Source organism: Lepidochelys kempii, chromosome 24, assembly GCF_965140285.1.
Source record: "Lepidochelys kempii isolate rLepKem1 chromosome 24, rLepKem1.hap1, whole genome shotgun sequence".
NCBI classification, from domain to species: domain Eukaryota; kingdom Metazoa; phylum Chordata; order Testudines; family Cheloniidae; genus Lepidochelys; species Lepidochelys kempii.
This window is the reverse complement of record NC_136403.1, coordinates 7,832,893-7,860,021: the sequence shown is the minus strand read 5'-3', so window position 1 is coordinate 7,860,021 and position 27,129 is coordinate 7,832,893. Positions and strand designations below refer to the sequence as shown.

General features: G+C 53.5%; 2 protein-coding genes across 2 annotated transcripts; both read right to left on the bottom strand.

Annotated features, from left to right (window-relative positions):
* Positions 1-512: 512 nt before the first annotated feature.
* C24H1orf56 (chromosome 24 C1orf56 homolog) lies at positions 513-3,725 on the bottom strand. Its single transcript, XM_073323499.1, has 2 exons — positions 2,979-3,725; positions 513-636 (listed from the first exon to the last, which is right to left on the bottom strand). Exons 1-2 carry the CDS (start codon positions 3,723-3,725, stop codon positions 625-627), a joined length of 759 nt encoding a protein of 252 aa, XP_073179600.1. The 3' UTR covers positions 513-624.
* Positions 3,726-10,978: 7,253 nt separating this feature from the next.
* On the bottom strand, positions 10,979-25,605 carry BNIPL (BCL2 interacting protein like). Its single transcript, XM_073323115.2, has 9 exons — positions 25,502-25,605; positions 23,702-23,763; positions 23,163-23,390; positions 20,902-21,084; positions 20,285-20,387; positions 18,805-18,936; positions 17,453-17,539; positions 14,795-14,893; positions 10,979-14,009 (listed from the first exon to the last, which is right to left on the bottom strand). The coding sequence occupies exons 1-9, from the start codon at positions 25,540-25,542 to the stop codon at positions 13,967-13,969; spliced, it is 978 nt and encodes a 325-aa protein (XP_073179216.2). The 5' UTR covers positions 25,543-25,605; the 3' UTR covers positions 10,979-13,966.
* Between the last annotated feature and the right edge of the window lie 1,524 nt (positions 25,606-27,129).

Sequence of the window (27,129 nt, the reverse complement as noted above, 5' to 3'; positions counted from 1 at the left end):
GACTTCGTTCAGGCAGGGGAACAGACTTAGATGGTCTACAAGGGCTTTTTCAGATCTACCTGCTGAAAACTTTTGACCTTTAGCAACTGGCTATTTCAAAGTGAGGGGGAAGACCAGCTTATCCTGTGTTTTAGCTTAGCTACGTATCTGAACACCTCACACTGTTTAATGTATTTATCCTCACACCACCCTGTGAGGTAGGGTGGCCCTGTTGTCCCCAACGTACAAATGGGAAACTGAGGTACAGAGAGGCTGAGGGCCATGTCTAGCAAAGAAGGGACTTGAAGCTAGGTCTTCTAAATCCTAATCTAGCACCCTACGCACTATCCCATCTGTGTTCTCTGTTGGGAGGTGAGGAAAGCAATTGGGGTACAGTGGAACTGCCAGCCACTCTCTGTCCAGGTCAGCGTGACTTCTCTGGTTAAAGCATGCCTCAGAACAGGGGCTGAAATGACACTCACCTTTAGAAACAATGGACTTTCCCAATAAAGCACCGGAGTAGATACTGATTTGTAAAGAGCATTTACTACAAATTTCACTGGAGGCACTAGCGTGATTGAGTGCTACTGCCAGCTGCTGACAACAGAGACTGCAGCTGCTTAACCCTGAACACGGAGTTCATCTTCAGCTGTGTTCCTAGAGAAGAAAGAAAATCAATTAAACAGCATTAGCTTAGCTTGCTAATCGACCAAACTATGTATGTTTTACTGCCATACAATAATAACATATGAACAGCCATGCTGGACCAGACCAATGGGCCATCTAGCCCACTATCCTGTCTTCCAACAGTGGCTGGTGCCAAATGCTTCAGAGGAAATGAACAGACCAGGGCAAGTTCGACTGATCCACCCCTGTCGCTGGGTCCCAGGTTCTGGCAGTTAGAGATTTAGGGACACCTGGAGCATGGGGTTGCGTCCGCCTGACCATCTTGACTAATAGCTAAGTCTATGGAGGAGAGATCCATCAATAGCTAATTCTTTTTTGAACCCAGTTGTACTTTTGGCCTTCACAACACCGCCTGGCACCAGTATTTAATTCACATATAAATATCATCTCTACCCATCACAGATGCATGTTCATATAAAAAAAATCAGAAAGGCTTGAGTCTCATTTGACTAAGGTCCATTTGTATCCCTCTAGCAGTGCAAATGGGCTTTAAAGGGGTCGTAAATGCCAAGGCTGCAGTGTAAATGTAAATCAAGCGCTAATTTGGTGCCTCTTTCACTTTACGCAATAACAATATTAGATTCTAACCTCCTTAAACAGCTTAAAGTTTGCATGCCTACAACAGTCTAGGAGGTGGAACACAGAAATACATGATCACTAGGGTCAGCAAATTTTGGTGAGTTTTAATTTTAAAAAGGCTTTGTCCAGAGATTATGTAATGGCCATGTTCAGAAATTTAAAAATAAATAGGCCCAGATCCTGCAAACATTCATGCTGGGTGTCCCGTTAAACAAATGCAGAGTGTTTCTACGGTGAGGCCTGCAGCATCTCAGAAATGCAGAAACTTGCAGAAACTTATGCCCATTATAAGTAGCTTCAACAACTGGAATGAATCAGGAGTAATAAGGCTGGATTGCTTTTACTCTGCCCTCATTCCTGCAGACACCCACCAAAGTGAAAACTGATTAACCGCCTACAATCAGGCCCATTACTATTAACAGCTCAAAGAAAATTTATTCCACCAATTGCCTGTACTGTACAGAATGTACTGACAGTCATTATAGCAAAGCAGGCTAATGCCTGGTGATTTTGCTGGTTAACGATTGAAGTGGTTGAATCCACCATTTGACCGCGTATAAATTCTTGTTTCAAACTGTCTTTTTCCCTCGATTTTAAATGCATCACTGTAATTATGTGTCATTTGTTCATCACACTGATGTACTCATGGCTATGCAGTACACACAGGCACCCCTTACCTCGAAGTGCTTTGGTAACACACTGGCAAGAGTAGTGTGTCATACCTCCCTCTAAAAGAAAAGGAGTACTTGTGGCACCTTAGAGACTAACCAATTTATTAGAGCATAAGCTTTCGTGAGCTACAGCTCACTTCATCAGATGCATATCGTGGAAACTGCAGCAGACTTTATATATACACAGAGAATATGAAACAATACCTCCTCCCACCCCACTGTCCTGCTGGTAATAGCTTATCTAAAGCTCACGAAAGCTTATGCTCTAATAAATTGGTTAGTCTCTAAGGTGCCACAAGTCCTCCTTTTCTTTTTGCGAATACACACTAACACGGCTGTTACTCTGATACCTCCCTCTAGTGTAGGATCCCCTAAAGCAGTGGTTCCCAAACTTGTTCCACCGCTTGTGCGGGGAAAGCCCCTGGTGGGCTGGGCCGCTTTGTTTACCTGCTGCGTCCGCAGGTTCGGCTGATTGCGGCTCCCAGTGGCCACGGTTCGCTGCTCTAGGCCGATGGGAGCTGCTGGAGCGGCCCCGATCGGCTGAACCTGCGGACGGGGCAGGTAAACAAACCGGCCCGGCCCGCCAGGGGCTTTCCCTGCACAAGCGGTGGAACAAGTTTGGGAACCACTGCCCTAGAGCATAGCAGCCTACTATTGCTACTAGCTAATGTGTTAGCTCAGAGAGATCAATGCAGAGATGCTGACCCCTGCTAATGACCCCTGGGTGGAGGCAGGGTCATTTACATTTAGAATCTGAAAGATTCACGGACGACAGGATGCACTGGGAAACCAGAGGCGGAAATATTTTAGTAGGTTGATTAAAAGATGCTTCCTTTAGCTCCCATAAAATGCCTTGTAAGATATGCATCCTGACGCCCAGAATCCCAGCCCATGCATCCCTGGGCTCTGTGGCTGTGTGCTCCCAAACTCCCAGCACATGAATCCTGGATATCCTGCCTGTGCTTCCCTGCACTCCCAGACCATGCAGCCTGGATACCTTGTCCACGACCCTCCATTCCACACCCTTCCTATGGGCAGGTGGCAGCACCAGCCCATCCTCACCTCCTTGAGCTGGGAGAAGGCCTCTCGGATGCTCTTCCACAGCCCCTTGAGCTCCATGCGGACTCGTATCCAGAAGTGCCGAGCCTGGCGGTACCGGGCCCGCCGGACATCCCTGACAGCGCACAGGTAGAGGTTGGGGGCATCGCAGGTCACCTTCGCATGCTCGCACTCACGGTGCTTGTGGCTGCACTTGCAGTGGCTGTAGCTGCAAGCTACGCGCTGGAAGCGGAGGGCGTTGTAGTCGTCTGGATCTAGCTGCAGGCTGGGCACCGTGTAGGCGATGTCTCGCACCCGGGACATGCTACCCATCTCACAGTTGCAATACCACTTGCTCCACGCCAGCCACTTGTAGCGGGTGTCTCCCACGCCGATCACTCCCCCAGAGCCCATGGTGTTGCTCAGGATATCGTTGCCCGTGGTGACCTCATACCCGCTGTTGCTGCCGGTGATGACCTCATACTCTTCACCGTTGGCCGTGGTAAACTCATAGCCTACACCGTTGCCCGGGGTGACCACTTTCTTGCTTGAGGCCTCCAGGGTCTGCCCACCAACCTCGGGCGTGGTGGCCCTAGCCAAGGCATCGGAGAGTGTCGCCATGGCGGTCGGGGCTGTCATGCCACTGATCATCGTGGAGGATGAGTGGGCAGTGGCTTCTTGGGGCTGGTTGCGCCCCCCTGGGCCTACAGCCAGGGCCGAGGCCGCCTGCAGGGCCAGGAGCAGGGCCAGGGCACCAGGGAGCAGCCCCATCCTCATGGGGGGGGGGCGACCCCCCCCCTTTCCGATGGCTCCTCTGGGAGGGGACTAGGGTACCTCACAGGGGATGGGGAGACCCCAGGCTCCTAGGAGGGTTGGGGGGGGTGTGGGTGGAGAGAGACTCTCTCAAAGGCTCAGGCAGTTGGGGCTCCCAAGCCTCTGGGGGGTGGCTTATGGGGGGGGGGGGGGCAGAATATCACTCAGAAGGGCTCAGACAGGTGGGGGGGTATGCAAGGGATCCCCCAGATTCCTGGGGGGCTGGGCTCTCTCGGGGGCGGGGGGCACAGGTGAGACCCCACGGAGCAGAGTTGCTCTCTCGGGGAGGGTCTCAGGTTGCTGGGGGGATGCAGGGGAGAGGCCAGGTCCCTGTGGGGGGCAGTCACTCTCTTGGGGGGGGGCTCAGATTACTGGGGGGCTCAGGGGAAACCCCAGACCCTGTGGAGGGCAGAGTCTCGGGGGGGGGGCTCAGGGGAGACCCCAGACCCTGTGGAGGGGGGGAGAAGAGTCTCTCTCGGGGGGGGGGGCAGACTCCCACAAGCTGTTGCTGGGGGGAGGGGGGGCCGCTGCCTTCCCCAGGCTCCCGAGCGTCGTTCGAATGGGGGGGGGGGGCGGCAGGTCGTTGGCTGGGCGGGGCGCGAGCCTGCCCCTGGGGGAGGCACGCGCCTGCTTTGCACCGGCAGAGCCTTGGTGCAGCCGACAGAGCCCCACGCAGCTGCGGGATAAGGGGGTGGGGGGGTCGCATTGCAAGCCCTGGTGCAGCTGACAGCCCCACGCAGCTGCGGGATAAGGGGGTGGGGGGTCCTATTGCAAGCCCTGGTGCAGCCGGCAGAGCCCCACGCAGCTGCGGGGTAAGTGGGGGGGTCGCATTGCAAGCCCTGGTGCAGCCGGCAGAGCCCCACGCAGCTGCGGGGTAAGTGTGTGGGGGGGTCCCATTGCAAGCCCTGGTGCAGCCGGCAGAGCCCCACCCAGCTGCGGGGTAAGTGGGAGTGGGGGGGGGGGGGTCGCATTGCAAGCCCTGGTGTAGCCGGCAGAGCCCCACCCAGCTGCGGGGTAAGTGGGGGGGGATCGCATTGCAAGAGCTGGTGCAGCCGGCAGAGCCCCCCCCCCCAGCTGCGGGATAAGGGGGTGAGGGGGTCGCATTGCAAGAGCTGGTGCAGCCGGCAGAGCCCCACCCAGCTGCGGGGTAAGTGTTTGAGGGGGGGGGTACCATTGCAAGCCCTGGTGCAGAGGACAGACCCTTCCCCCCCGCCGGCCGAGCGCCGGGGAGAAGGAGGCGGTTGCACGTGTTTTGTATGCGAGCGGGTTGCATGGCGCCTGTTAAGTCCGGCAGCACCGAGGAGGAGGAGGAGGCATTTGCTGCTTTGCACGGCATGGGGTTTGGGGGCTGGTTGCATTTTGCAGGGCAGCACCCGCGGGGCGGTGCGGGGAGAGGTGACACACCCTTAGCCTGCTGCACCGGCAGGGTGTATGCATTGCCCCAGATGCAGGTTTGGCTTGGTGCCTGGACCAGACCGGGGCGGGGGAGGGAGGATGGCATCTGGTCTGGGAATTTGTGGCTTTTCAGGAGGGCCTGGGAGAGGTGTGGTGGATTTTTCAGGGGGCCCCGGCAAGTGGAGGTGCAGATTTGCAAGGGGTCCTGGGGGAGTGTGACAATGTAGCTGCCGCTGTACCGGGTGCTGCGGGGGAGAAGCAGGTGCTGGCTTTGTTCCGTGTGCTCTAACGTGGCCTTTTCTAACCAAACCGCACAAAAGGCATCTGTGCCCTTTGCAGGTTCCCACAGTGGCAGAGGCCAAGCTCAGCTCCTGCAAAGGCCACATAGCTGCAGCCTTTGCCCATTGCCCAGCCCTCAGGAACTAACCACCCCCCACGAGGGTCCCAGTTTCAGTGGTCCTTGAGGGCGACCCTCCCCTTACAACTCTATGCTCAGGTTTCAGAGTAACAGCCGTGTTAGTCTGTATTCGCAAAAAGAAAAGGAGTACTTGTGGCACCTTAGAGACTAACCAATTTATTTGAGCATGAGCTTTCGTGAGCTACATATATATATATATATATATATAATGTCTTCTGCAGTTTCCACAGTATGCATCCGATGAATCATAGAATATCAGGGTTGGAAGGGACCTCAGGAGGTCATCTAGTCCAACCCCCTGCTCAAAAGAAGGACGCATCCCCAATTAAATCATCCCAGCCAGGGCTTTGTCAAGCCTGACCTTAAAAACTTCTAAGGAAGGAGATTCCACCACCTCCCTAGGCAACGCATTCCAGTGTTTCACCACCCTCCTAGTGAAGAAGTTTTTCCTAATATCCAAACTAAACCTCCCCCACAGCAACTTGAGACCATTACTCCTTGTCCTGTCCTCTTCCACCACTGAGAATAGTCTAGAACCATCCTCTCTGGAACTACCTCTCAGGTAGTTGAAAGCAGCTATCAAATCCCCCCTCATTCTTCTCTTCCGCAGACTAAACAATCCCAGTTCCCTCAGTCTCTCCTCATAACTAATGTGTTCCAGACCCCTAATCATTTTTGTTGCCCTTCGCTGGACTCTCTCCAATTTATCCACATCCTTCTTGTAGTGTGGGGCCCAAAACTGGACACAGTACTCCAGATGAGGCCTCACCAATGTCGAATAGAGGGGAACGATCACGTCCCTAGATCTGCTCGCTATGCCCCTACTTATACATCCCAAAATGCCATTGGCCTTCTTGGCAACAAGCGCACACTGCTGACTCATATCCAGCTTCTTGTCCACTGTCACCCCTAGGTCCTTTTCCGCTGAACTGCTGCCTAGCCATTCGGTCCCTAGTCTGTAGCTGTGCATTGGGTTCTTCCATCCTAAGTGCAGGACCCTGCACTTATCCTTATTGAACCTCATCAGATTTCTTTTGGCCCAATCCTCCAATTTGTCTAGGTCCTTCTGTATCCTATCCCTGCCCTCCAGCGTATCTACCACTCCTCCCAGTTTAGTATCATCCGCAAATTTGCTGAGAGTGCAGTCCACACCATCCTCCAGATCATTTATGAAGATATTGAACAAAACCGGCCCCAGGACCGACCCTTGGGGCACTCCACTTGATACCGGCTGCCAACTAGACATGGAGCCATTGATCACTACCCGTTGAGCCCGACAATCTAGCTAACTTTCTACCCACCTTATAGTGCATTCATCCAGCCCATACTTCTTTAACTTGCTGACAAGAATACTGTGGGAGACCGTGTCAAAAGCTTTGCTAAAGTCAAGATACAATACATCCACTGCTTTCCCTTCATCCACAGAACCAGTAATCTCATCATAGAAGGCGATTAGATTAGTCAGGCATGACCTTCCTTTGGTGAATCCATGCTGACTGTTCCTGATCACTTTCCTCTCATGTAAGTGCTTCAGGATTGATTCTTTGAGGACCTGCTCCATGATTTTTCCAGGGACTGAGGTGAGGCTCACTGGCCTGTAGTTCCCAGGATCCTCCTTCTTCCCTTTTTTAAAGATTGGCACTACATTAGCCTTTTTCCAGTCGTCCGGGACTTCCCCCATTCGCCACGAGTTTAGATAATGGCCAATGGCTCTGCAATCACATCCGCCAACTCCTTTAGCACTCTCGGATGCAACTTGTCCGGCCCCATGGACTTGTGCACGTCCAGCTTTTCTAAATAGTCCCTAACCACCTCTTTCTCCACAGCGGGCTGGCCATCTATTCCCCATGTTGTGATGCCCAGCACAGCAGTCTGGGAGCTGACCTTGTTCATGAAGACAGAGGCAAAAAAAGCATTGAGTACATTAGCTTTTTCCACATCCTCTGTCACTAGGTTGCCTCCCTCATTCATTAAGGGGACCACACTTTCCTTGGCTTTCTTCTTGTTGCCAACATACCTGAAGAAACCCTTCTTGTTACTCTTAACATCTCTCGCTAGCTGCAGCTCCAGGTGCGATTTGGCCCTCCTAATTTCATTCCTACATGCCCGAGCAATATTTTTATACTCTTCCCTGGTCATATGTCCAACCTTCCACTTCTTGTAAGCTTCTTTTTTATGCTGTAGCTCACGAAAGCTCATGCTCAAATAAATTGGTTAGTCAACTCTATGCTCAGTGATTTACTCTGCCTCCCCTCCTTTTCTAACCCAAATTAAGCCATTTTGCAGCCATGTATTTTTGCAGAGCGAAGGACTGGGGCTCAGGCCTGTTTCAAATCCAGGCCGATTTCACCTAGCATGCAGCAAAGTATGCTCAGCATTTGAGCTGCTCTGCACAGAGCATGTAGATGGACCAAACCATATGTGCATGCTACACGACATTCAAACAGAAACCAGCCTATTCAAGCATCAGTGCCGTCTGCTTGTGATAAGAGTGCCACCATCTCATTGAGGTTGTTGCCTACACTAGAAAGGGTTTCTTGGTATTGCTGTCTCACAAACCCTCCGAGGAATGATGCAGTTTATACTTCTGCTGGTATAGTTTATAGCAGTTTCCTGAAGGGAATAATCTATACAGGTACAAGGACTTGGTCTATCTACATTTACACTGGGGCTTTTGCTGCCAGAGCTATGGCAGTTGGGGGTGTGGTTTTTTCCTCTGCCCTCCTGACATTAGCTGACATTAGCGATCACTCTCCTGAAAATGTGTATGGTAATCAATTGGGCCCTTTCCAGCACAAATTCAGGTTTTCTCACCCCCCCACACACACACACAAACCAACTCTCCTGCTGGTAATAGCTTATCTAAAGTGACCACTCTCCTTACAATAAGAAAAGGAGTACTTGTGGCACCTTAGAGACTAACCAATTTATTAGAGCATAAGCTTTCGTGAGCATCTGAGGAAGTGAGCTGTAGCTCACGAAAGCTTATGCTCTAATAAATTGGTTAGTCTCTAAGGTGCCACAAGTACTCCTTTTCTTTTTGCGAATACAGACTAACACGGCTGTTACTCTGAAACCTCTCCTTACAATGTGTATGATAATCAAGGTGGGCCATTTCCAGCACAAATCCAGGGTTTAACAAGAATGTGGGGGGGGGTAGGAAAAAACAAGGGGAAACAGGCTACCTTGCATAATGACTTAGCCACTCCCAGTCTCTATTCAAGCCTAAGTTAATTGTATCCAATTTGCAAATGAATTCCAATTCAACAGTTTCTTGCTGGAGTCTGGATTTGAAGTTTTTTTGTTTTAATATTGCGACCTTTAGGTCTGAGATCGAGTGACCAGAGAGATTGAAGTGTTCTCCGACTGGTTTATGAATGTTATAATTCTTGACATCTGATTTGTGTCCATTCGTCCCCTAATGCCCCTACTCTACTTGCGCTATATTGATGACATCTTCATCATCTGGACCCATGGAAAAGAAGCCCTTGAGGAATTCCACCATGATTTCAACAATTTCCATCCCACCATCAACCTCAGCCTGGTCCAGTCAACACAAGAGATCCACTTCCTGGACACTACAGTGCTAATAAACGATGATCACATAAACACCGCCCTATACCGGAAACCTACTGACCGCTATTCCTACCTACATGCCTCCAGCTTTCACCCTGACCACACCACACGATCCATCGTCTACAGCCAAGCTCCGCGATACAACCGCATTTGCTCCAACCCCTCAGACAGAGACAAACACCTACAAGATCTCTGTCAAGCATTCTTACAACTACAATACCCACCTGGGAAGTGAGGAAATAGATTGACAGAGCCAGAAGAGTACCCAGAAGTCACCTACTCCAGGACAGGCCTAACAAAGAAAATAACAGAACGCCACTAGCCGTCACCTTCAGCCCCCAACTAAAACCCCTCCAATGCATTATTAGGGATCTACAACCTATCCTGAAGGATGACTCAACACTCTCACAAATCTTGGGAGACAGGCCAGTCCTTGCCTACAGACAGCCCCCCAACCTGAAGCAAATACTCACCGGCAACCACATACCACACAACAGAACCACTAACCCAGGAACCTGTCCTTGCAACAAAGCCCATTGCCAACTGTGCCCTCATATCTATTCAGGGGACACCATCACAGGGCCTAATAACATCAGCCACACTATCAGAGGCTTGTTCACCTGCACATCCACCGATGTGATATATGCCTTCATGTGCCAGCAATGCCCCTCTGCCATGTACATTGGTCAAACTGGACAGTCTCTACGTAAAAGAATAAATGGACACAAATCAGATGTCAAGAATTATAACATTCATAAACCAGTCGGAGAACACTTCAATCTCTCTGATCACTCGATCTCAGACCTAAAGGTCGCAATATTAAAACAAAAAAACTTCAAATCCAGACTCCAGCGAGAAACTGTTGAATTGGAATTCATTTGCAAATTGGATACAATTAACTTAGGCTTGAATAGAGACTGGGAGTGGCTAAGTCATTATGCAAGGTAACCTATTTCCCCTTGTTTTTTCCTACCCCTCCCCCCACATTCTTGTTAAACCCTGGATTTGTGCTGGAAATGGCCCACCTTTATTATCATACACATTGTAAGGAGAGTGGTCACTTTAGATAAGCTATTACCAGCAGGAAAGTGGGGTGGGAGGAGGTATTTTTTCATGCTTTGTGTGTATATAAAAAGATCTTCTAACTTTCCACAGTATGCATCCGATGAAGTGAGCTGTAGCTCACGAAAGCTTATGCTCAAATAAATTGGTTAGTCTCTAAGGTGCCACAAGTACTCCTTTTCTTTTTGTGAATACAGACTAACACGGCTGTTACTCTGAAACCTGTCACTAATGAAAACAGTTAATCTAACATAAGAACGGCCCTACTGGGTCAGACCAAAGGTCCATCGAGCCCAGTATCCTGCCTTCCAACAGCGGCCAGTGCCAGGTGCCCCAGTGGGAATGAACAGAACAGGGAATCATCAAGTGACCCATCCCCTGTTGCCCATTCCCAGCTTCTGGCAACAACTGCTGTTGTCAACAGTTGCTGTTGTGATTGCAGGGAGAACGCCTGGGTTTTAAGTCCACCTCGCTGTGTGAGCTGAGCAAGGGAGCCAGGGTCTGCACGGTTTTGATTTTTAGGAGTTAGCAAAGTCCTCCACTGTTGCATGAGAAACACAGAGGTCAGAACAGGTATGATGCTTGGCCACTGTCTACAATAAGCTCCACTTTTGCTGCCTTCTTCCCAGACACTGACCCAAAGGAGTTGGGATGCATGTGGTTGATCATTTTTGCCCGTGGCCCAGAGCTTTGAAAATGCCTCCTGGCCACCAGTGTGGCCAGAGAAACTGAGCTAAGGAACCAGACGTGTGTCCCGTCACTTTATTTCATTTTTGTAAACATCCAAACGTGGTACAATAAATACAGTGCCTATAGCGTCAGCGGTAAACCGCATCGGCGTGTGAATGTGCAAAAGGTGCAAGCACCAGACCATGCAGGAGCCTTTTCAAAATAGTTACCACGGTGCCATGGGTGCTGCCCAGCTGTGCGGCATCTGCCATGCCCTGGGAGGGATAGGATTCGGGGGTGATGGTACCCAGACTCTCAGGGGAGGGGAGTGCCATCTGCTGCTCTCAGGAAACCCCCTCCAGCTTGCCCCAGACAATAGGCACAGCTACACTGCAATAGAAGACCTGCAGCATGGCCACGGCTGGCCCAGATTGGCTGATTCGGGCTCGGGAGGCTAAAAATTGCAGTGCGAGCTTGGACCGGAGCCTGGGCTCGGAGACCCCCACTGCGGTTCCAGTCAGGCCTATCGAGAGAAATTTGGGGCCCCGGCCCATTGTGTTCGCTGAGGCCCCATCCTCTCCCATTTCACCTCAGTTATAGATATTTTGGGGGTCCCCCTGAGCCCCTCGTTTCTCCCCTCATGTCATCCTTGATGCTAGTGGTATGATGTGGACTGTGGTTGGGCCTGGCAGCCCCGGTCATGGCTCGGGACCCCATGATGCTGGTGCTGGACAAAGAGCTTCCAGTCTAAGGCACAGCTGCTATATTTACATCAAAGAACACAGCTGGGGTTTAGATCAAGGGTAACATTTTCAAAAGCCCCTAAGTGACTTAGGAGCCTAGGGATGCATTTTAAAAAGTATTTAGGTGTCTAAAGGTGCAGACAGGGAACCTCGTGGGAGTTTCAGAAGCACCTAGGTGTCTCAACTCCACACCAATGGGAATTAGGCACTTTTGAACCTCCCCATAGCACCTCTGTGCGCCTTTCGGCTCGTAAGTACCTTTTAAAAATCTGGCCCTCAAATCCCATTTTCAAAAGAGACTAAGGCACTTAGGAGCCTAAATCTCATGGACTTTACCTGAGACTTAGGCTGGGATTTTGAAATGTGAGTGGCGATTTTGGGTGCCTCGTTGTTGGGGCGGGGGGGGGGGTGAAGGGGCAACTACAGCGTTTGATACCTTAAAGGTCCCTCCTTTTCATAAAGTGCTGAGCACCCTCCCTCAGAAAGTCAGGCCCCCTCAAATCAGACCCCTCAAATCACTAGACCCTTTTGAAAATCTTGCCTAAGTCGCTTTTGAAAATGGGACTTGGGGTAAAATTTTCAAAAGCATTTAGGCGACAGGTGCCCAAGTCCCATAGCCTTTCAGTGAGATCTAGGCTCCGAAGACGCAGCATCTCAGACATATTTAGGTGCCCAACTCCCAGTGACATGCGTGGGAGTTAGGCACCTAAGCACCTTTGAGGCTCTGGACTTGAAAATGCATGTAAGTCCCTGAGGTACTTGTGAAAATTCGACCCCCTTGCAGTACTGGGAACCCAAACACAGCACCATCAACCGAAGTGAAAGGCAAAACAAAAGTGAACAGCCAAGGGGTGAAAAGTGACTTTGGGAATGACGTGCCAAAGCCACCCAGGGCTGTTGGGCACCCAGTGGAAGTCAGTGGCACCTGGGGAGCGCATAGCCAGCTGTGCCTTGGAAGATCTCCCTCTTAGCTCTGAAAACTTCCTGCAGCTTTAACAGCCTGGGGGTTTGTTGGTAATGTGGTGGGCCATTTGTTGCTTAAAAATGTCTGAGTAACACAGGGTTAACTCTGGCAGCTTCCTCGCCCCCAGGGCAATGATATGCGGGGCTGAGGACACACACCCAGGAGATCTCACACTAATCAAGGACTAATGATGCATGCCTGGGCAGTGGAGAGAGACAAACAGCATGGAAGCATAGTCTGGGAAAGCTAAATGCAAGGTTATAATGGGGCTGGGTGTTGGGAGAGCTGGTTAGTTTCCTGCGTCAGACTTCGGACAATAAACACTTGGGAGAAAAACACTCTTTGTGAAATACATTTGCCCTTGTCCCACTCCCCAGCTTGCAGGGTCCCATCACTGCCTAGGGGGAGCTCTGGCAGGATGCAGAGTGAAGTCTTTTGACCCTGGGCATGGTATTTCTAGACACCTGGGTCCCGGCTGCTTCGGTGCCCTTTGCAAACAGAGACACTTCCCTTGAAAGGTGCCAGGAATTAACAAAGCTAATGCTGCTGCTCTGCTTTCCCCACCGGGTCCCTGTTCTCCCCTCTCCCTTCCAGGCTAACCTGGAGCTGGTCGGAGCATCACTTTTCCAGCTGTCAGGACCTGGGCCTTTTCTGCCTCTTGGGAACAAAATGCTGGAGCTGGTTCCGCCAAGGATGCAGGAGGCAGAACGGAACCCAGTGCCTTCTTCAAGAGCTGGATCAGCTCTTTGGGGCTCACAGGAACTCCTGCTTCCTTGGCCAGCGCTGCGCTACGGCGAAATGACTCCCTCTCCTGTAGCTGTAGCAGGTGTGCAGGTGAAAAAACTTGTTTCCATCCATAAAGCCAACTGGGATCAGTCCGAGTGAGACCAACAGCCACTGGTTTTAGGTCCACAGGAGTACGTCTACATTGCGATAAAAACCCTGCAGCTGGTCTGGGTCAGCGGGCTCAGGCTGCGGAACTATCCAAGTGCCTTGTAGTTGAGGGATTGCAAGACCACAAGGGGCGGTTAGATCATGTGGTTTGACCTCCTGTCTCACAGGCCAGAGAACCCCTGGACTGAGCCCAAGAACGCATATGCTCCGTTTCTAACTGCTAACAGCACTCACATAAAAACCTGTGTAAGCCAAGTCCTCCATTTAAGCCAGCCTAACCTGAGAAGCCCCCCCCAATGTTTAAGCATCCATTTAAGCTGGACCTATTTACAAAGCCCTGGCGGCAAGCGCCTTTCCCAAACCCGGTCGCTTCAGTTTCTCCTTTAAAGGAACACTGGTGGGAAGAAGTAACAGAGCTATGCAGCGTGACTGCCCCTATTAGCGCTGGGGTCTGCTGCTGTGCAGCCTCCCGCTGGCATCACCACTGTGTGTCCCTGGAGCTGTTCCAGCTGTGATCCAGCCTAGGGGAGAAAAGAGAAGAAATAAAGGCACTGATGTGGCCATTGGCCCAGATTTTGTCCTCTGCTTCAGCCCCTGGGCCAGGGGAGAATTCCCCCCAAGGTAGGCACAGTGTACCCTAGTGACCCCACGTAGGCAGCTGGGATGGGCCAGGGCGCTCTGTGTTACACCAAGGGGGTGTTCTGGCTCTTGGAGTGGCACAGAATGCAGCAGGGGCAGTGGTGGGGTAAAGCCATGCCAGGTCTCTTGGGCCTGCAACACAAAATGGGACCCGGACCCGAGATGAGAGGTTGGCTCAAAAGGGGAACAGGGACGACTTTGCTTTGCAATCTCTGGCCTTGTCTGCACCAACGTGGTTTTGCACGGGGGTGATGTACACCAGTGCAAGTTGCCGGCGCAGGCATCAACACGACTGGTCTGAACTGGGGCAGCTACACCAGCACAAGCCCGCTCCCGGTGTAGCACTGGGAGCCAGGACACCTGGGTTCTATTCCTAACTCCCTTCCCTTCCCTGTATAAGGGGGCAATAACACTGACCTGCCTACGTGTGAAGGGTTAATAGCCCCCCCTCCCGGGGGGGGGCAGGAGATGACAAAAATTAGGGTGTGGAGAAATAAAAAGGGGAAGAAGGTGACGGGGCTGGGGGGGGGGGGAATTCAAAGGCTTCCACTTAATCCTCACTGCCCTGGAGGCGGATGGATCCCAGCCTAGTCGAACCTGCCGCACCCCACAACCAGCACGAGAGGCGCCAGCCATCGAGATGAGGAGGGAAGGATGCTCAACTCACTGTCGGATGCAGTCGGGGATGTGCACTTGCTCAAGAGGAATCTGTTGCGACAGCTCCCACAGGCTGTCCACGAACTGCACTTTCCTGCCAAACTTGGAGCTGGGAGAGGAGGCAGAAGGGGGGGATAGGTCATTCAGATCACATGAACAGTTGTTTTCCCATCAGGGCGTCTTGCAGGGCACCAGGATGACAGCCCTCTAGTCTGGCCTGTTCTACCTAGGTTCCTAGCCCGCCCCCAGCACCGAGGCACCTTCCACGAACGTGTTAAGCAACGTGATTTACATCTAACTAGTGACCCACCCATGCACAGTGCCTGTCCAGTGTCCTGTCTCCAGCTGTGGCCAATCTCTGCTGTGGCAGAAAAAAAAAAATCACTGTTCCCTCTAAGTTGTGCGTGTGCACACAGATCCTAAACCTCATGCACACGGCAAAACAACGCGTGCACAAAAATTTGCACAGAAGAAATTTTTTGCACACACAGCCTGTCAAAAATTAGAGGGAACATTGCCCAGAATGCATCTGGCCAGAATGACCCCTGCAGGCCATCAGCTCAAGCCCTGAAACATGAGATTCCCCCTTTGCACAACCCCATGCATGCTGGGGGGAAGCTCCGTGGGTTTGGGGGAAGATACGCTGTAGCTCGTCTATGGAGTCTCCCAGGCCTGTCTGCTGCCACGGCTGATACTTTAGCACCAGTTAGACAGCCCAAGTGCTGAGTCCTATCAGCTGACTGCACACAGGCCAACAAACAGCCAGTTGATCCCAAGCGGGATTGGAACCAGCAATCTGTGGGCAAAAGGCACTCTGGTGTGGCGCAAATGGGTGTAAGCTCATGGAACTATGCCAGTTTACACCAGGCAAGAATCTGGCCCACTTATCTCATCCCCAAGCCTTCGTGAGCCAGGCCGGCACTTTTATGTGGCGCATTCAACGTTTCACACACTACAAGGGAAGGGTCTCCGTGCGGTGCGTTACGGCTAGGCGTTCGGAGGAAATGTTAAATACCCCCTCGCAGCACTGCTCCCACCACAGACTCAGTAAAGCTTTCAGGGGGAGAGAGAGTGAGGAGACTGCAGCAAAAGCCTGCAAAGACCTTTGAGAAGGGCATTCGGATCCGTGAATTAATCAAGCCTTCAAAAGCCGGACACCCCAGCTTGACCGAAAATGCTCTGTGCGGGAAGGCACATGGGTTTTTGTATTTTCTTCACGCTTGACGCAAACGGCGCACGCTCACACACAAACAGGTTTCGGTCAGGACTCTCACGCACACAGATAGGTTAAGGTCAGGACTTTTGAAACTGACTAGTAATTTGAGGTGTCTGTCTCTGGGGACCCCACTTGACACACCTGAAAGGGGCCTGATTTTCAGAGGGTTGGGGCAGCGTTGCCAACTCCAAGCATTCCAGAGTCACATGTCAAATAAATCAAGAGATTGTGGGGTTTTTTTAAAAACATCTCATGATTTTTAAGCCAAACAAGTTCCCTTTTATTTGTTGTCTGGTCTTCGAGCCTTTATTATGCACTGGGTCACATGCCAAGCTTTCCTCTACAGCCACGAGGGCAGGAAACGCCTTTCTTTTTTTCAACAAAAGCCAAGATTTTTCCCGTCATCACCTAACTCTGGGAGCTGGGGCTTTAAGACAAACATCAAACATGGAGAGAGTTGGCATGTTCTTGGTGCATTCTGAAAAAACACAGGCTCCTTTCAGATGCCTCACATTGGGCCCCTGAATCATGAAATCATTGACCTGAATTCTGCAGCTAGCATGTATCCATCCCCCGCAGCTGTATGGCAGGGGGCCTGTATCTGACTCCCAGTTGTTAGTCCTGCAATCTCAGCCACACCCCATCCTGCTGCTGTTCTGGAGGGACTGTAATACGAACTGGTACCTGTAATGTACAACACTGCCCTCTGCTGAACAGCATGTGTCAGGCTGGCTTGTGTTTGGCACCCCACTTTGCTCGATGGGCCAGTCTGGTTTAAGGGCTTAACCCTTCCCCAGATTGCAGAGCTGCTTCCTGAGTTTCGTGGGGAGAGGGAACCACTATGACAAGGCTGCAGCTGGCAGGCGAAATCCAGGTCTTTACACGGTGCCCATTGTCACGGTATCTGGGCACCTAGGGAATGCTGGTGAAGGGCATCCAAGAAATCCTGGGCTAGAATCTTGCTCCATGCTGCCCTGCCCCATGCACCCATGTAGCTAACAGCACCGCTCTCTGGGCTGCAGAGCCCTGGCCTGCATTGCTAGCCGCCACGAGGAGGCCCAGGCTCGGGGAGGAAATATTGCTGAAGGCGTAAAAAGCTCTTCGCATGGAACAGTCTGTGGGGGAGGCGGGCTCGAGCCTCTCCAGCCAGCGAGGGGTTAACGCGCTCAGGTACTGCAGAGCAAGGGGACGCACCAGACACTGGCTATTCCTGGTGCCCCCTTAGGGTAGCAGTTGGCCTTGCAGACGCTGGAGCCTGGTGAGGCTCATGGATGGTCTGACGCTAACAACATGCAGCCCACCGGGCCCATGAGCAGTCTGGGCACCATCTCCAGGGGTGTTCTGATACTGCAGGCTGGGTGGCCGCCAACCTGCTCGCACACATGTAGACGCACACACACCCCTCTGTTGGTAGCCTCCCACAGGCCAAGTAAAGAGTCCAGCCCACACTACCTGAGGAAGGGGCGGATAACGGTCATCAGCGCCTTGACGTACCAGGTGGGATGGACAATAATCATGGCCTTCAGGTTCTTACGGAGCCTGAAACAATGCAAAGAACACAGGACACGAGGTATCGATTAGCCGGTGGAACTCACTGACACAAGATATCCCTGAAGCCAGGAGTTCAGCAGGATTGAAAATAGGGCCCGACGTTGATCTGGCCAACAAGACTCCCTTGTTACAGTCATCAGTGCTGAGGCCGGCATTGAAGGAGGCTAATGGGAGTCAAGGAATCCCGCTAGGGTTCAACCAGAGCTGCATGCCTTTGAAAATCCTAGCTTTAAAAAAAGCGGGGCTTGAAAGGGCTATAAACCATCCTGATTCGAGGCATGAGCCAACATCTAACCATCAGGAGCCAGTAGGAGGTTTCTGGATGGGCCCCAGGTCCAAGGCAGGGCCTCTGAAGTCCAGGAGCTCTTTCTTTTAGAGGTAGCGAAGGGCTTGTCTACGTGGGGAAACTGACCAGGGTAACTCCGCATATGGACACTCCATTCTGGAATAAAAAAATCACTTTATTCCAGATTAAATCCTCTGCTTACAAAGCCCAGAGGCTGGGAGCTGGGGTGCCAGAGACAGCCATAGGGTCTGCTTCTGTCCAGCAGCCTCGTGAGAGAACCCTCCCTTTATACTCACCACAGCCCAGCGCAGTCCCTTCTCCCAGCCCCTCCGAGGGAGGCTGCAGTTTCCATCCTCACCCAGGCTGGGATTTTTTTTATGGCCCAGTCTGTATCACAGTGTCAGCCTCACTGGCCTTCGCGCCGTGCAAGCCAGGTAGGAAGCAGCTGTTTCCCTGTTGCCAGTGACTCAGGGGTACAGATTCTGGCTGGGATCGGGGGTGTGTGTGGGGGAAAGGAGTTGAAATTGCAGCCAGCCAGAGCCACCGCTGAACTGAACAGGGAACCCACCCAGTCTTGAGTCTTCCATATGGGCAACAAAGCAGCTCTGGATGGGGAGTGGAGTCTGTGAGTTAATGCAGATGACTCAGTGTGAAAACTCCTGGGTTCTATTCCCGGCTCCGGGAGCGAAGGTATTTAGGACTCCTGGGGTCTGGACTCCTGAGTTCTATTCCCCACCCGGGGAGGGAGGGGGGGCATCTAGTGATGAGAGCAGGGTGGTTGGGAATTAGGACTCGTGTGTTCTGTTCCCAGCTCTTCAGCAAGTTCCTGATGTAGTCCTGGCTCACCAGCAGCTAGAGTAAGGGGGGAACGGAAGAGGGATGGGGCTAACAGTGAAGGGGTGCCTTCCCTTTTGTGGGCTGGGGAAGCAGCGTTCCCCCTGGTGTTCGGTCCCCTGCTGCGTCTTACCGCCGGTCAATGGTCCGGTAGCATTGCTTTATCCAGCCGAAGGACGGGATCTGGCTGCGGAGCGTGGCACCATTCAGACACACCAGTATGTAGCTTTCTGCCACCATCACCTCCAGGGTCCCGATGATGTACCTGCCAGGAGAGCAGAAAGGAGGTCCAGCGTTGCAGCCTGGAACCAGCCCTCCTCTAGGCACAAAGCACTTCCATGCTACAGTCGTGGATTGAGCTTCACATCACACCCACGCCCCCCAACAGTGAGGTAAATTTTCTTATCCCTCACCCCTATTTCACAGATGGGGAAACAGAGGCACAGAGCAGAGCTGTGACTAGCCCAAGGTCACACAATGAGTCGGGAATAGAACACAGGAGTCCTGACCTCCTGTTGCTTGCACTAACCAATAGGCCACATTCCCCACCCAGAGCTGGGCAGAGAACCTAGGAGTCCTGATGCCCAGTCACCAGCACTAACTACTGGCCCATATTCTATATTAGGCATTCACAACATGCCCATTGCTGTAGCATTTAACCCTTCCTGTGCCAGCAGCTTCCCAGTCCTGACTAGTGCACTGACGGTCCTCATGTATGGTCTGGAAACGGAAGAGACTGAGTGAGTTCAGAAGGGGAACAGCCCGTGTTCCCGTTGGCAGCGCTGCAGGCAGCCAGGCAGGGCTGGGGAGGAGACTGTTATAAGAGAGAGGCTTATTTTAAAAGAGGGTTTTGGCACTTTAAGGGTCAATTTACCAGGACAGTAAAGGGCCAGAGAAACAGCTGCGATGGCATCCCAATACCTCCTGATGTTTATGGGGAGATTCCAAGAATCCCAGGGCAAAGGAGGGCTGCCCCCTACCTCCCCAATGGACTTCAAGGCTATTCAGGGGTTTATCCATTCCTGCTGCTCTCATCAGTAGGGTCCCGATTTCCAGGTATTCGGTCCCTGACCTCAGGGTTAGGGTGGTTTTATGCCACCTTTGGGCTCCCCCATATTCTGGTGCCATGGAGTAAATTACAGGAGCCGCGGGAATCCTACCTGCAGCAGGGAATAGCCAGAGCACACTGCAATGCGGCCACAGGCCCAATCTGCCCGCTATGCCAGGGCAGGGTACAGGGCCCCTACACCAGGTCCACAGAAGGGGGCTGTTTCAGGGGGCTGTTTGCACCCACTTTAAGGCTCCTTTATGCTGCCAGGGCAGACCGAATATAATGAGCATCTGATGCTGGCTCCCCTGCCCCTCTGTGCTGCGCTGCGTCCCAGAGGAATTGAGTCTGAGGTGGGGGGAAGCCGAGCCCAGCCTGGGAACGTACCCCATGCAGATGGCTTAAAGAGGCAACATCCCTTCTGCCCCTCCAGTGACCACAGCTTTACGTCGGAGTCACTTTCCAGAAGGGGGGCCAGAGCCATCCCCAGCCCACTGCCCATTCCCCGTCCCAGGCTGTTACCCCTGCAGCTCGTTCACTAGCCAGCAGGGGGCAGCATGCTCACCTGAACAGGTGCTCCATCACGTACGGATAGTCAGGGATGCTGCTGTGGGGCAGGTAGCAGGAGGCAAAGAGGATGATGGCATTGAGGCCTTCCCCGTAGTACCCTGGAGCGGCAGAGCAGAGCGTGTGGGTCCAGCTGGAACAGGCGCCTAGCCCCGCCACCTTACACCTCGGCACACCTGTCCTCCCCCCACAGGGAAGCTCTGGGACTGGCCCAGACCAGGTCAGTTTGGCAGCTTTGCTTGGCCCCTGACCCACACAGACGGGGCTGCCATTGTGAACAGCGTCCCATGGTCCTCTGGGCACGCAGGCTGTGTGGAACTGGGTTTACTACAGCAGGCTTAGACGCCGGAGTCCCGTAGGGCTGGGGTCGTGGATTTCTTGGGGCAGGAGCTTCCTCCGATTGGCTGTGCTTGCTATGCCCCGTAAAGTGCCTGGGGTACTGACGGGCACCATGTAAATCATAACTCTGGGACCCCACTCCCAGGAGAACGCAGGAGTCCTGAATCCCAGCCCCCTTGCACCAAGTTTCCCTCCCAGAGCCGGGAATAGAACCCAGGAGTCCTGCTGCCTCCCATTCTAAGCACCAGACCCCAGGGCTATGAGCTCTCCCATTACCTCCATGGGAGATGACCCTCTTGTAGGGCTCGACGATGCTCAGATCCACTTTCTGCTCCTGCTCGTCCATCAGGAAAATCCTCCACTTCCGTCCGTCCTTGTCCTCAACGTCCACCATGCGCCCCTCACTGAGTTTCTCCTCAAGCAGGCTGCTGTCCAGGCGCCGGGCCCTGGGCAGTTCATCTGTGGAGAGAAGGGACAAGGGCGGGGCGGGTGTATTAGGAAAGGCTCCTGGGCTCTTTTCTGAACTTTTACCAATAACCAGAAAGCACCTGGGCCCTGCCTTGTGTTCTGCAATGTACGGCCCCCTTGGGGCACTAGGGTGCCCATGAGATGGGTATCAGTGGGTGTGAGGAAATGAGGCCAAGGAAAGGAGAATCACCCCCCCGAAAGTGACCCCAGTCCCCTCCCAAACCTTCCCCCCAAACCCAGCTCCCTTGGAACCTTCCAGCCAAACATCCATCCTTGACCCCCCAAGCCCTCACCACAACCAACCACCCCTGACCCCCCAACCCCTCACCCCAACCAACCCCTCGACCCCTCATCCCAACCAACCAACCCCTTGCCACAACCAACCCTCGACCTCCCAACCCTTCAACCCCCCACCACTACCAACCCCTCACCCCCCCACCATCCCCCAACTCCAACAACCAACCAACCTCTCGACCCCCCCAACCCCCTCACTCACCAACCAATCCCTCACCACTCCACCCCAACCCCCTACCCAATACTCCCCATCAAAGCTCCAATCAAACCCCACACCTTCCTTTAACCCCACCCCTCAGGCCCCCCTCCCTTCACCCCAACCTCTAACCAAATTCAAAGTGACATTGCACTCCATATGGAAATATGCTTATGACAGTGAATATGATGTAACTGGAATATGCTTTATGCAAAAGGTCTCTTGTAAGGTATCATAACAAAGGTTATAACCTACTGAATATATTCCTCCTATTTGTATGCATGTGTCATTCTTGTATCTGAAGCTAGAAATATGAAGTATAACTCTGAGGTCCTACTGTAATTATGCAAAGTGTGGGCCATTAATGGTGGTTTAGAATCTTGATGGCTCCCATTAACTAGGACAATTGGTTGTAAATGGCTCTGTTTAGTTGCAAACCTTCCTGTGTACCTGTGTGGGTAATGAAGAATGAGGTCTCACAGGACATGTGACCAGGTCACATGATATTGGAATCCATCTTAAAACTGGTACTTTTCCAGTTAGAACGAGGGGTGGGGACCCAGAGAGGCAAACGATTCCCGCCTTGTGCCAAAGCTATAAAAGGGGGAGGCAAGTCATGAGAAAACCCCTAGTTTCCACCTAAGATGTTTGCTGGAATTAACAAGGACTGTACCAGGGGAAAGGATTGGGCCCAGACCAGGAAGGAGCCTAGTCTGTGAAAGAAGCTTATTGGAACATCTCTGAGGGTGGGATTTACCTGTACTCAGTTTCTTAATGTATTAGGCTTAGACTTGCATGTTTTTGCTTTATATTGCTTGGTAACTTTTCTTTGTTCTGTCTGTTATTACTTGAAACCACTTAAATCCTACTTTTTATACTTAATAAAATCATTTTTGTTTATTAATAAACCCAGAGGAAGTGATTAATACATGGGGGAGAAAACAGTTGTGCATCTCTCTCTATCAGTGTTATAGAGGGCAGACAGTTTATGAATTTACCCTGGATAAGCTTTATACAGAGTAAAACGTATTTATTTGGGGTTTGGATCCCACGGGGAGCTGGGTGTCTGGGTGCTGGAGGCAGGTAACCTGCTAATCTGTTTTCACTTAAAGCCTGCAGTTCTTGGGGGCGTGGTCCAGACCCTCGGTCTGGGTTGCAGCAGGCTAGTGTGTCTGGCTCAACAAGGCAGGGTTCTGGAGTCCCAAGCTGGCAGGGAAAATGGACTCAGAGGTAGGTTCAGCACATCAGGTGATAGTCCCAAGGGGGTCCCTGTGACTGAACCCATCACACTCAACTTCCCTGGAACCGCCCTTCCAAATCTCCAGCCAGTCCCAGCCCCACACCAAGCCTGCCCCCCATTTTCACTCGCCCTTCCTGACCCACCACTTCAACTCCCCCTGCCGATCCCAACCCACCACCTCAGCTTTGTCTATGCTCCCCGCCATTACGAGCCCCAGCCAGGCCTGCTTCCCACCCACCCCCACATCTCAACCAGACCTGCCCCCCACTCAACCCTCCCCTGCCCTGATGCTCAGCCCAGCCCAACCCAGCCACGGGCGCATCCTCTCTCCGGCCCCACCTTCCCAGTCGAAGTCATGGCCGCCCTCAGGCCCATCCAGCAGCTCGCTCTCGGACGGCGTCTCCAGCTCGTCCACGTTGATGTCCAGGCTGCCGTCCGGCGTGCGGTCCGGGTAGTTGCCCGACAGCACCGAGCCCTCGGCCCGGTCCAAAGACAGGCTGAGATCCGGCGCCGGCAGCCGCTTCTTCATATGCCGCTTCCCACAAAGCTCCAGGGTGTTGGGGGCGACTGGGGGTGGGGGGGTGGAAGGATCAAGGCAAACAAGAGCAAGAGAGAAAGGATGTGAAACAGAAAATAGGGAGGGGAGGGAAGGAAAACGTATGGTCCAGAAAACACCGCTGCTTATGCACCGATAGCTGGATTGGGGCCAAGTGGACAAAACCTTCCCACCTAGGTCAGCTGTGCCCCGGGGGTGTTTGTGGGACTGGAGATCCGGGGGGACGCACCCCCAGCGTGCTCACACCCAGAGCCTTCCCGGCTGGTGTTCTTGGGGTCTTGCCCTCCTACCTTCACCCGCCCCCCTCTGGGCATGGCCTTACCTGGGCTGGGCTCCCCGCCGGAGTCTTCAAGGTCCTCCTCAGAGACCTCCTCCGGGAGAGGCCTGCAAGACAGGGGAGGATGAGACACTCACGGGGTCGGGGCAGGGACGGCTAGTGTTTCTCAATGACCGGTCCGTGGACTGGCGCCAGTCCCTGAGATCTCCCTGACGCAAGCCGGTCCCTGGTATCAAAAAGGTTGAGAAACGCTGGGCTAGAGCATCTCTCCCAGCTCTGAACTGCTATGTTCCGGTGAGGGAGGGGGCTAGGAGTCCTGGGTTCTATCCCCATCTCTGGGCAGGGAGTGTGATCTAATGGTTAGAAGAGGGGGGTGGGGAGTCAGGGCTCACGGGTTCCATTCCTGGCTCTGGGAGGGGAGGCGAGTGGCTAGAGCCAGGGTGGGGATTGTGCCCTCGAGTGAATGTTATGGCATCACATTGTGCCTCAGTTTCCCCATCTGTTAAATGGAAATAATGACACTGGCCTAGCGCCAGAGCTACCTACAGGAGAGTCAGCTGTGGAGCAAGTTTCACATACAGGAGGCTCTGCTGCTGAAACCCTGCCCTGCTGTCCCCGCTATTCCAGTCCTGGGCTGCCCGTGCCCCTCAGGGCCAACCCACAGCCCCCCCACTTGCTAGTCCAGGCCTTGGCTCCTCACACACACAGCTCTGCCGATGGCCCTCTGACCTCTCACCTCTAGGACGAGCCGGACCAGACAGCCGCACAATGTAGTGGGCCAACTGAGACCACCCAACTCATTTCACCTGAGGATTTGAACCCAGGTCCCCCAGAAGGCTTCGTCCTGGCTCTCAAACCCCACCTCCTGTCATTTACAACGCGGTTCCTTTTCTGCCCTCTCCCCTTCCCTCCCTCCTCCCCCACGACACTCCCCGCTGGGTAAACAGCAGAGCTGTGCACTGTTCTGCACGTGACCGCTAGCAACAGCTGCCTGTTGGAAGGAGATGGGAATACAACCCCTGCCGCCTGATGGATCCAGTCACAGACACCAATTGTGCTTTGCGTGTGCTCAGAGTGTCTGTGCCGGGTGCTTTCCACTGCGGGGGTTAAATATAGACTTTGCTTCCTCTTTATGGCCAACTGTTTGCTAGTCATTTTGTCCATCAATCCCTATTCTACAGGAGGAGAAACTGAGGCACAGAGCCAGGAAGCAACTCTCCCCGGGTCACTAGCAGAGCTGGGCACAGAAGCCCGGAGTCTTGGTTGCCCGTCCCCCATTCTATCCACTAAATTAGTGCATTCCTTGCCCTGAGTCAGCCACAGAACCCAGAAGTCCTGAGACCGCCAGGCGAGGGGGCTATCTGCTGGTCCACGCTGCCTCTACCAGTCATGTGGCTTCTTGAAAGACACTGGCTGGAAGAAAAGGAGGACTTGTGGCACCTTAGAGACTAACCAATTTATTAGAGCATAAGCTTTCGTGAGCTACAGCTCACTTCTTCAGATGCATATCGTGGAAACTGCAGCAGGCTTTCCATACGTCGAACCCCTTGGCTGAGCCCTGAGCTCCCTGGCGCCAGCTGCCTCATCAGACCGACACCCGTTCTGGATTTTCTAGTCCCTCCCCACACCGCAGACTGAACCACTGATCACCAAGGACGCCCCCATCCTCCTGACAGTGCAGCTCAAATTCACCATGCTGGCGCCAGCTCTTTGGGGTCCCCCAGGGGCAGTGATGTGAGCGGGGCCGGGGCCATGTGTGTCACCTCCCATTGCCCCCGGGATGGGGCGACAGGAGATGCGGTGAGGATCCCAGCCAGAACCCCCCCTCCCCGCTGCATCTCTCACCCCGGGAACTCCTCGTCTTGCCACTCCTCCTTCAGCTCCATGTCCTGGATGGATACGGCTCCCTCCCGCTGCTTGGCCACGGCCTGCTTCTCCGGATCCTTCTGGTCGCTACAATGCCAACAGAGGAGAGCGTGGGCTGGAGGAACTGGGTTCGGGCCAGTCTATGATTGGCCAGGAGAACGCATCTAAACAGGGACGACCCCAAGGGCAGTTCCGTCCTCAGCAGGAGGTTTGGCCTGAACCCAGATTGCAGCCTTCCCAGGGCCAGGCCCCCCAGGCTGTGAATGGAGCCCATCCACGGCTCAGACCCAGCCGGGCTCCTAGAAACCAGGAGCTGTTACCACCTCCCACATGGAATGAGTTTGCTGGGGCTCAGCCTTGTGTCCCAGATGTCCCTGCCCCAGCTGGCACTAACATCAGGGGTCCCTCACTGGCAGCCTGGGCACAGAGCCCCAGGAGGGAAGGGGCTCCTGTCTTACGCCTCGAGGCGGGTCCCCACAGGGCAGGGCTGAGGTATCTGGCCCTGCTGCTGGGAGGCCTTCCCTGGGCTGTGGGTCTTTCCCCAGAGCCCCTGGATGCCCCCACACAGCCTCCTGCCCAGAGGGACCAGTACCAAACCCAGCACCGCCAGGACCACAGGGCAGCTGCTCCCTGCTTTGACCCTGCTGCGGGTGGGCAGGGCATGCCCATCCCTCAGCGAGGGCACCCTCTGCCACCGCTCGGCTCCCCTCCAGGCTTGGTCTGGCATGGCCCAATATGGACCCCAGAGGGCATTCTTGGTGCCAGACCAAGGGGGGGTCCCCCGTTCTTCCAGCTCCTCTGGAGCAGGGACCTCACTGCAAGAGAGAAGATTGTCCCGCGGCCACCTCCCCCAGCCTGGGCACCCAGGCCCCATCCCCCCACCTGGGCACCCAGGCCCCACCTCCCTGCCCCAAGCCTGTCACCTGACCCCCACCTCCTGCCACCTGGGCCCTGCCTCCCCACTGGACTCACACCTCACCTCCACCCTTCCCATACCTCCTTCCCCCTTCCCATACCCCCTTCCCCTCGTCACCCATGTCTCCATCTCCTCCTCTTTTTCCCTCTAACACCCACCCCCCACCCAACCCCATTGCCGGCCCCCCCCACCTTCTGTCACTCAGGTCCTGCCTCCACATCCATCGTCCATGACCCAGCCCCTCCTGACTCCTGCACTATAAGGTGGGTAGAAAGCTGGCTAGATTGTCGGGCTCAACGGGTAGTGATCAATGGCTCCATGTCTAGTTGGCAGCCGGTATCAAGTGGAGTGCCCCAAGGGTCGGTCCTGGGGCCGGTTTTGTTCAATATCTTCATAAATGATCTGGAGGATGGTGTGGACTGCACTCTCAGCAAATTTGCGGATGATACTAAACTGGGAGGAGTGGTAGATACGCTGGAGGGGAGGGATAGGATACAGAAGGACCTAGACAAATTGGAGGATTGGGCCAAAAGAAATCTGATGAGGTTCAATAAGGATAAGTGCAGGGTCCTGCACTTAGGACGGAAGAACCCAATGCACAGCTACAGATTAGGGACCGAATGGCTAGGCAGCAGTTCTGCGGAAAAGGACCTAGGGGTGACAGTGGACGAGAAGCTGGATATGAGTCAGC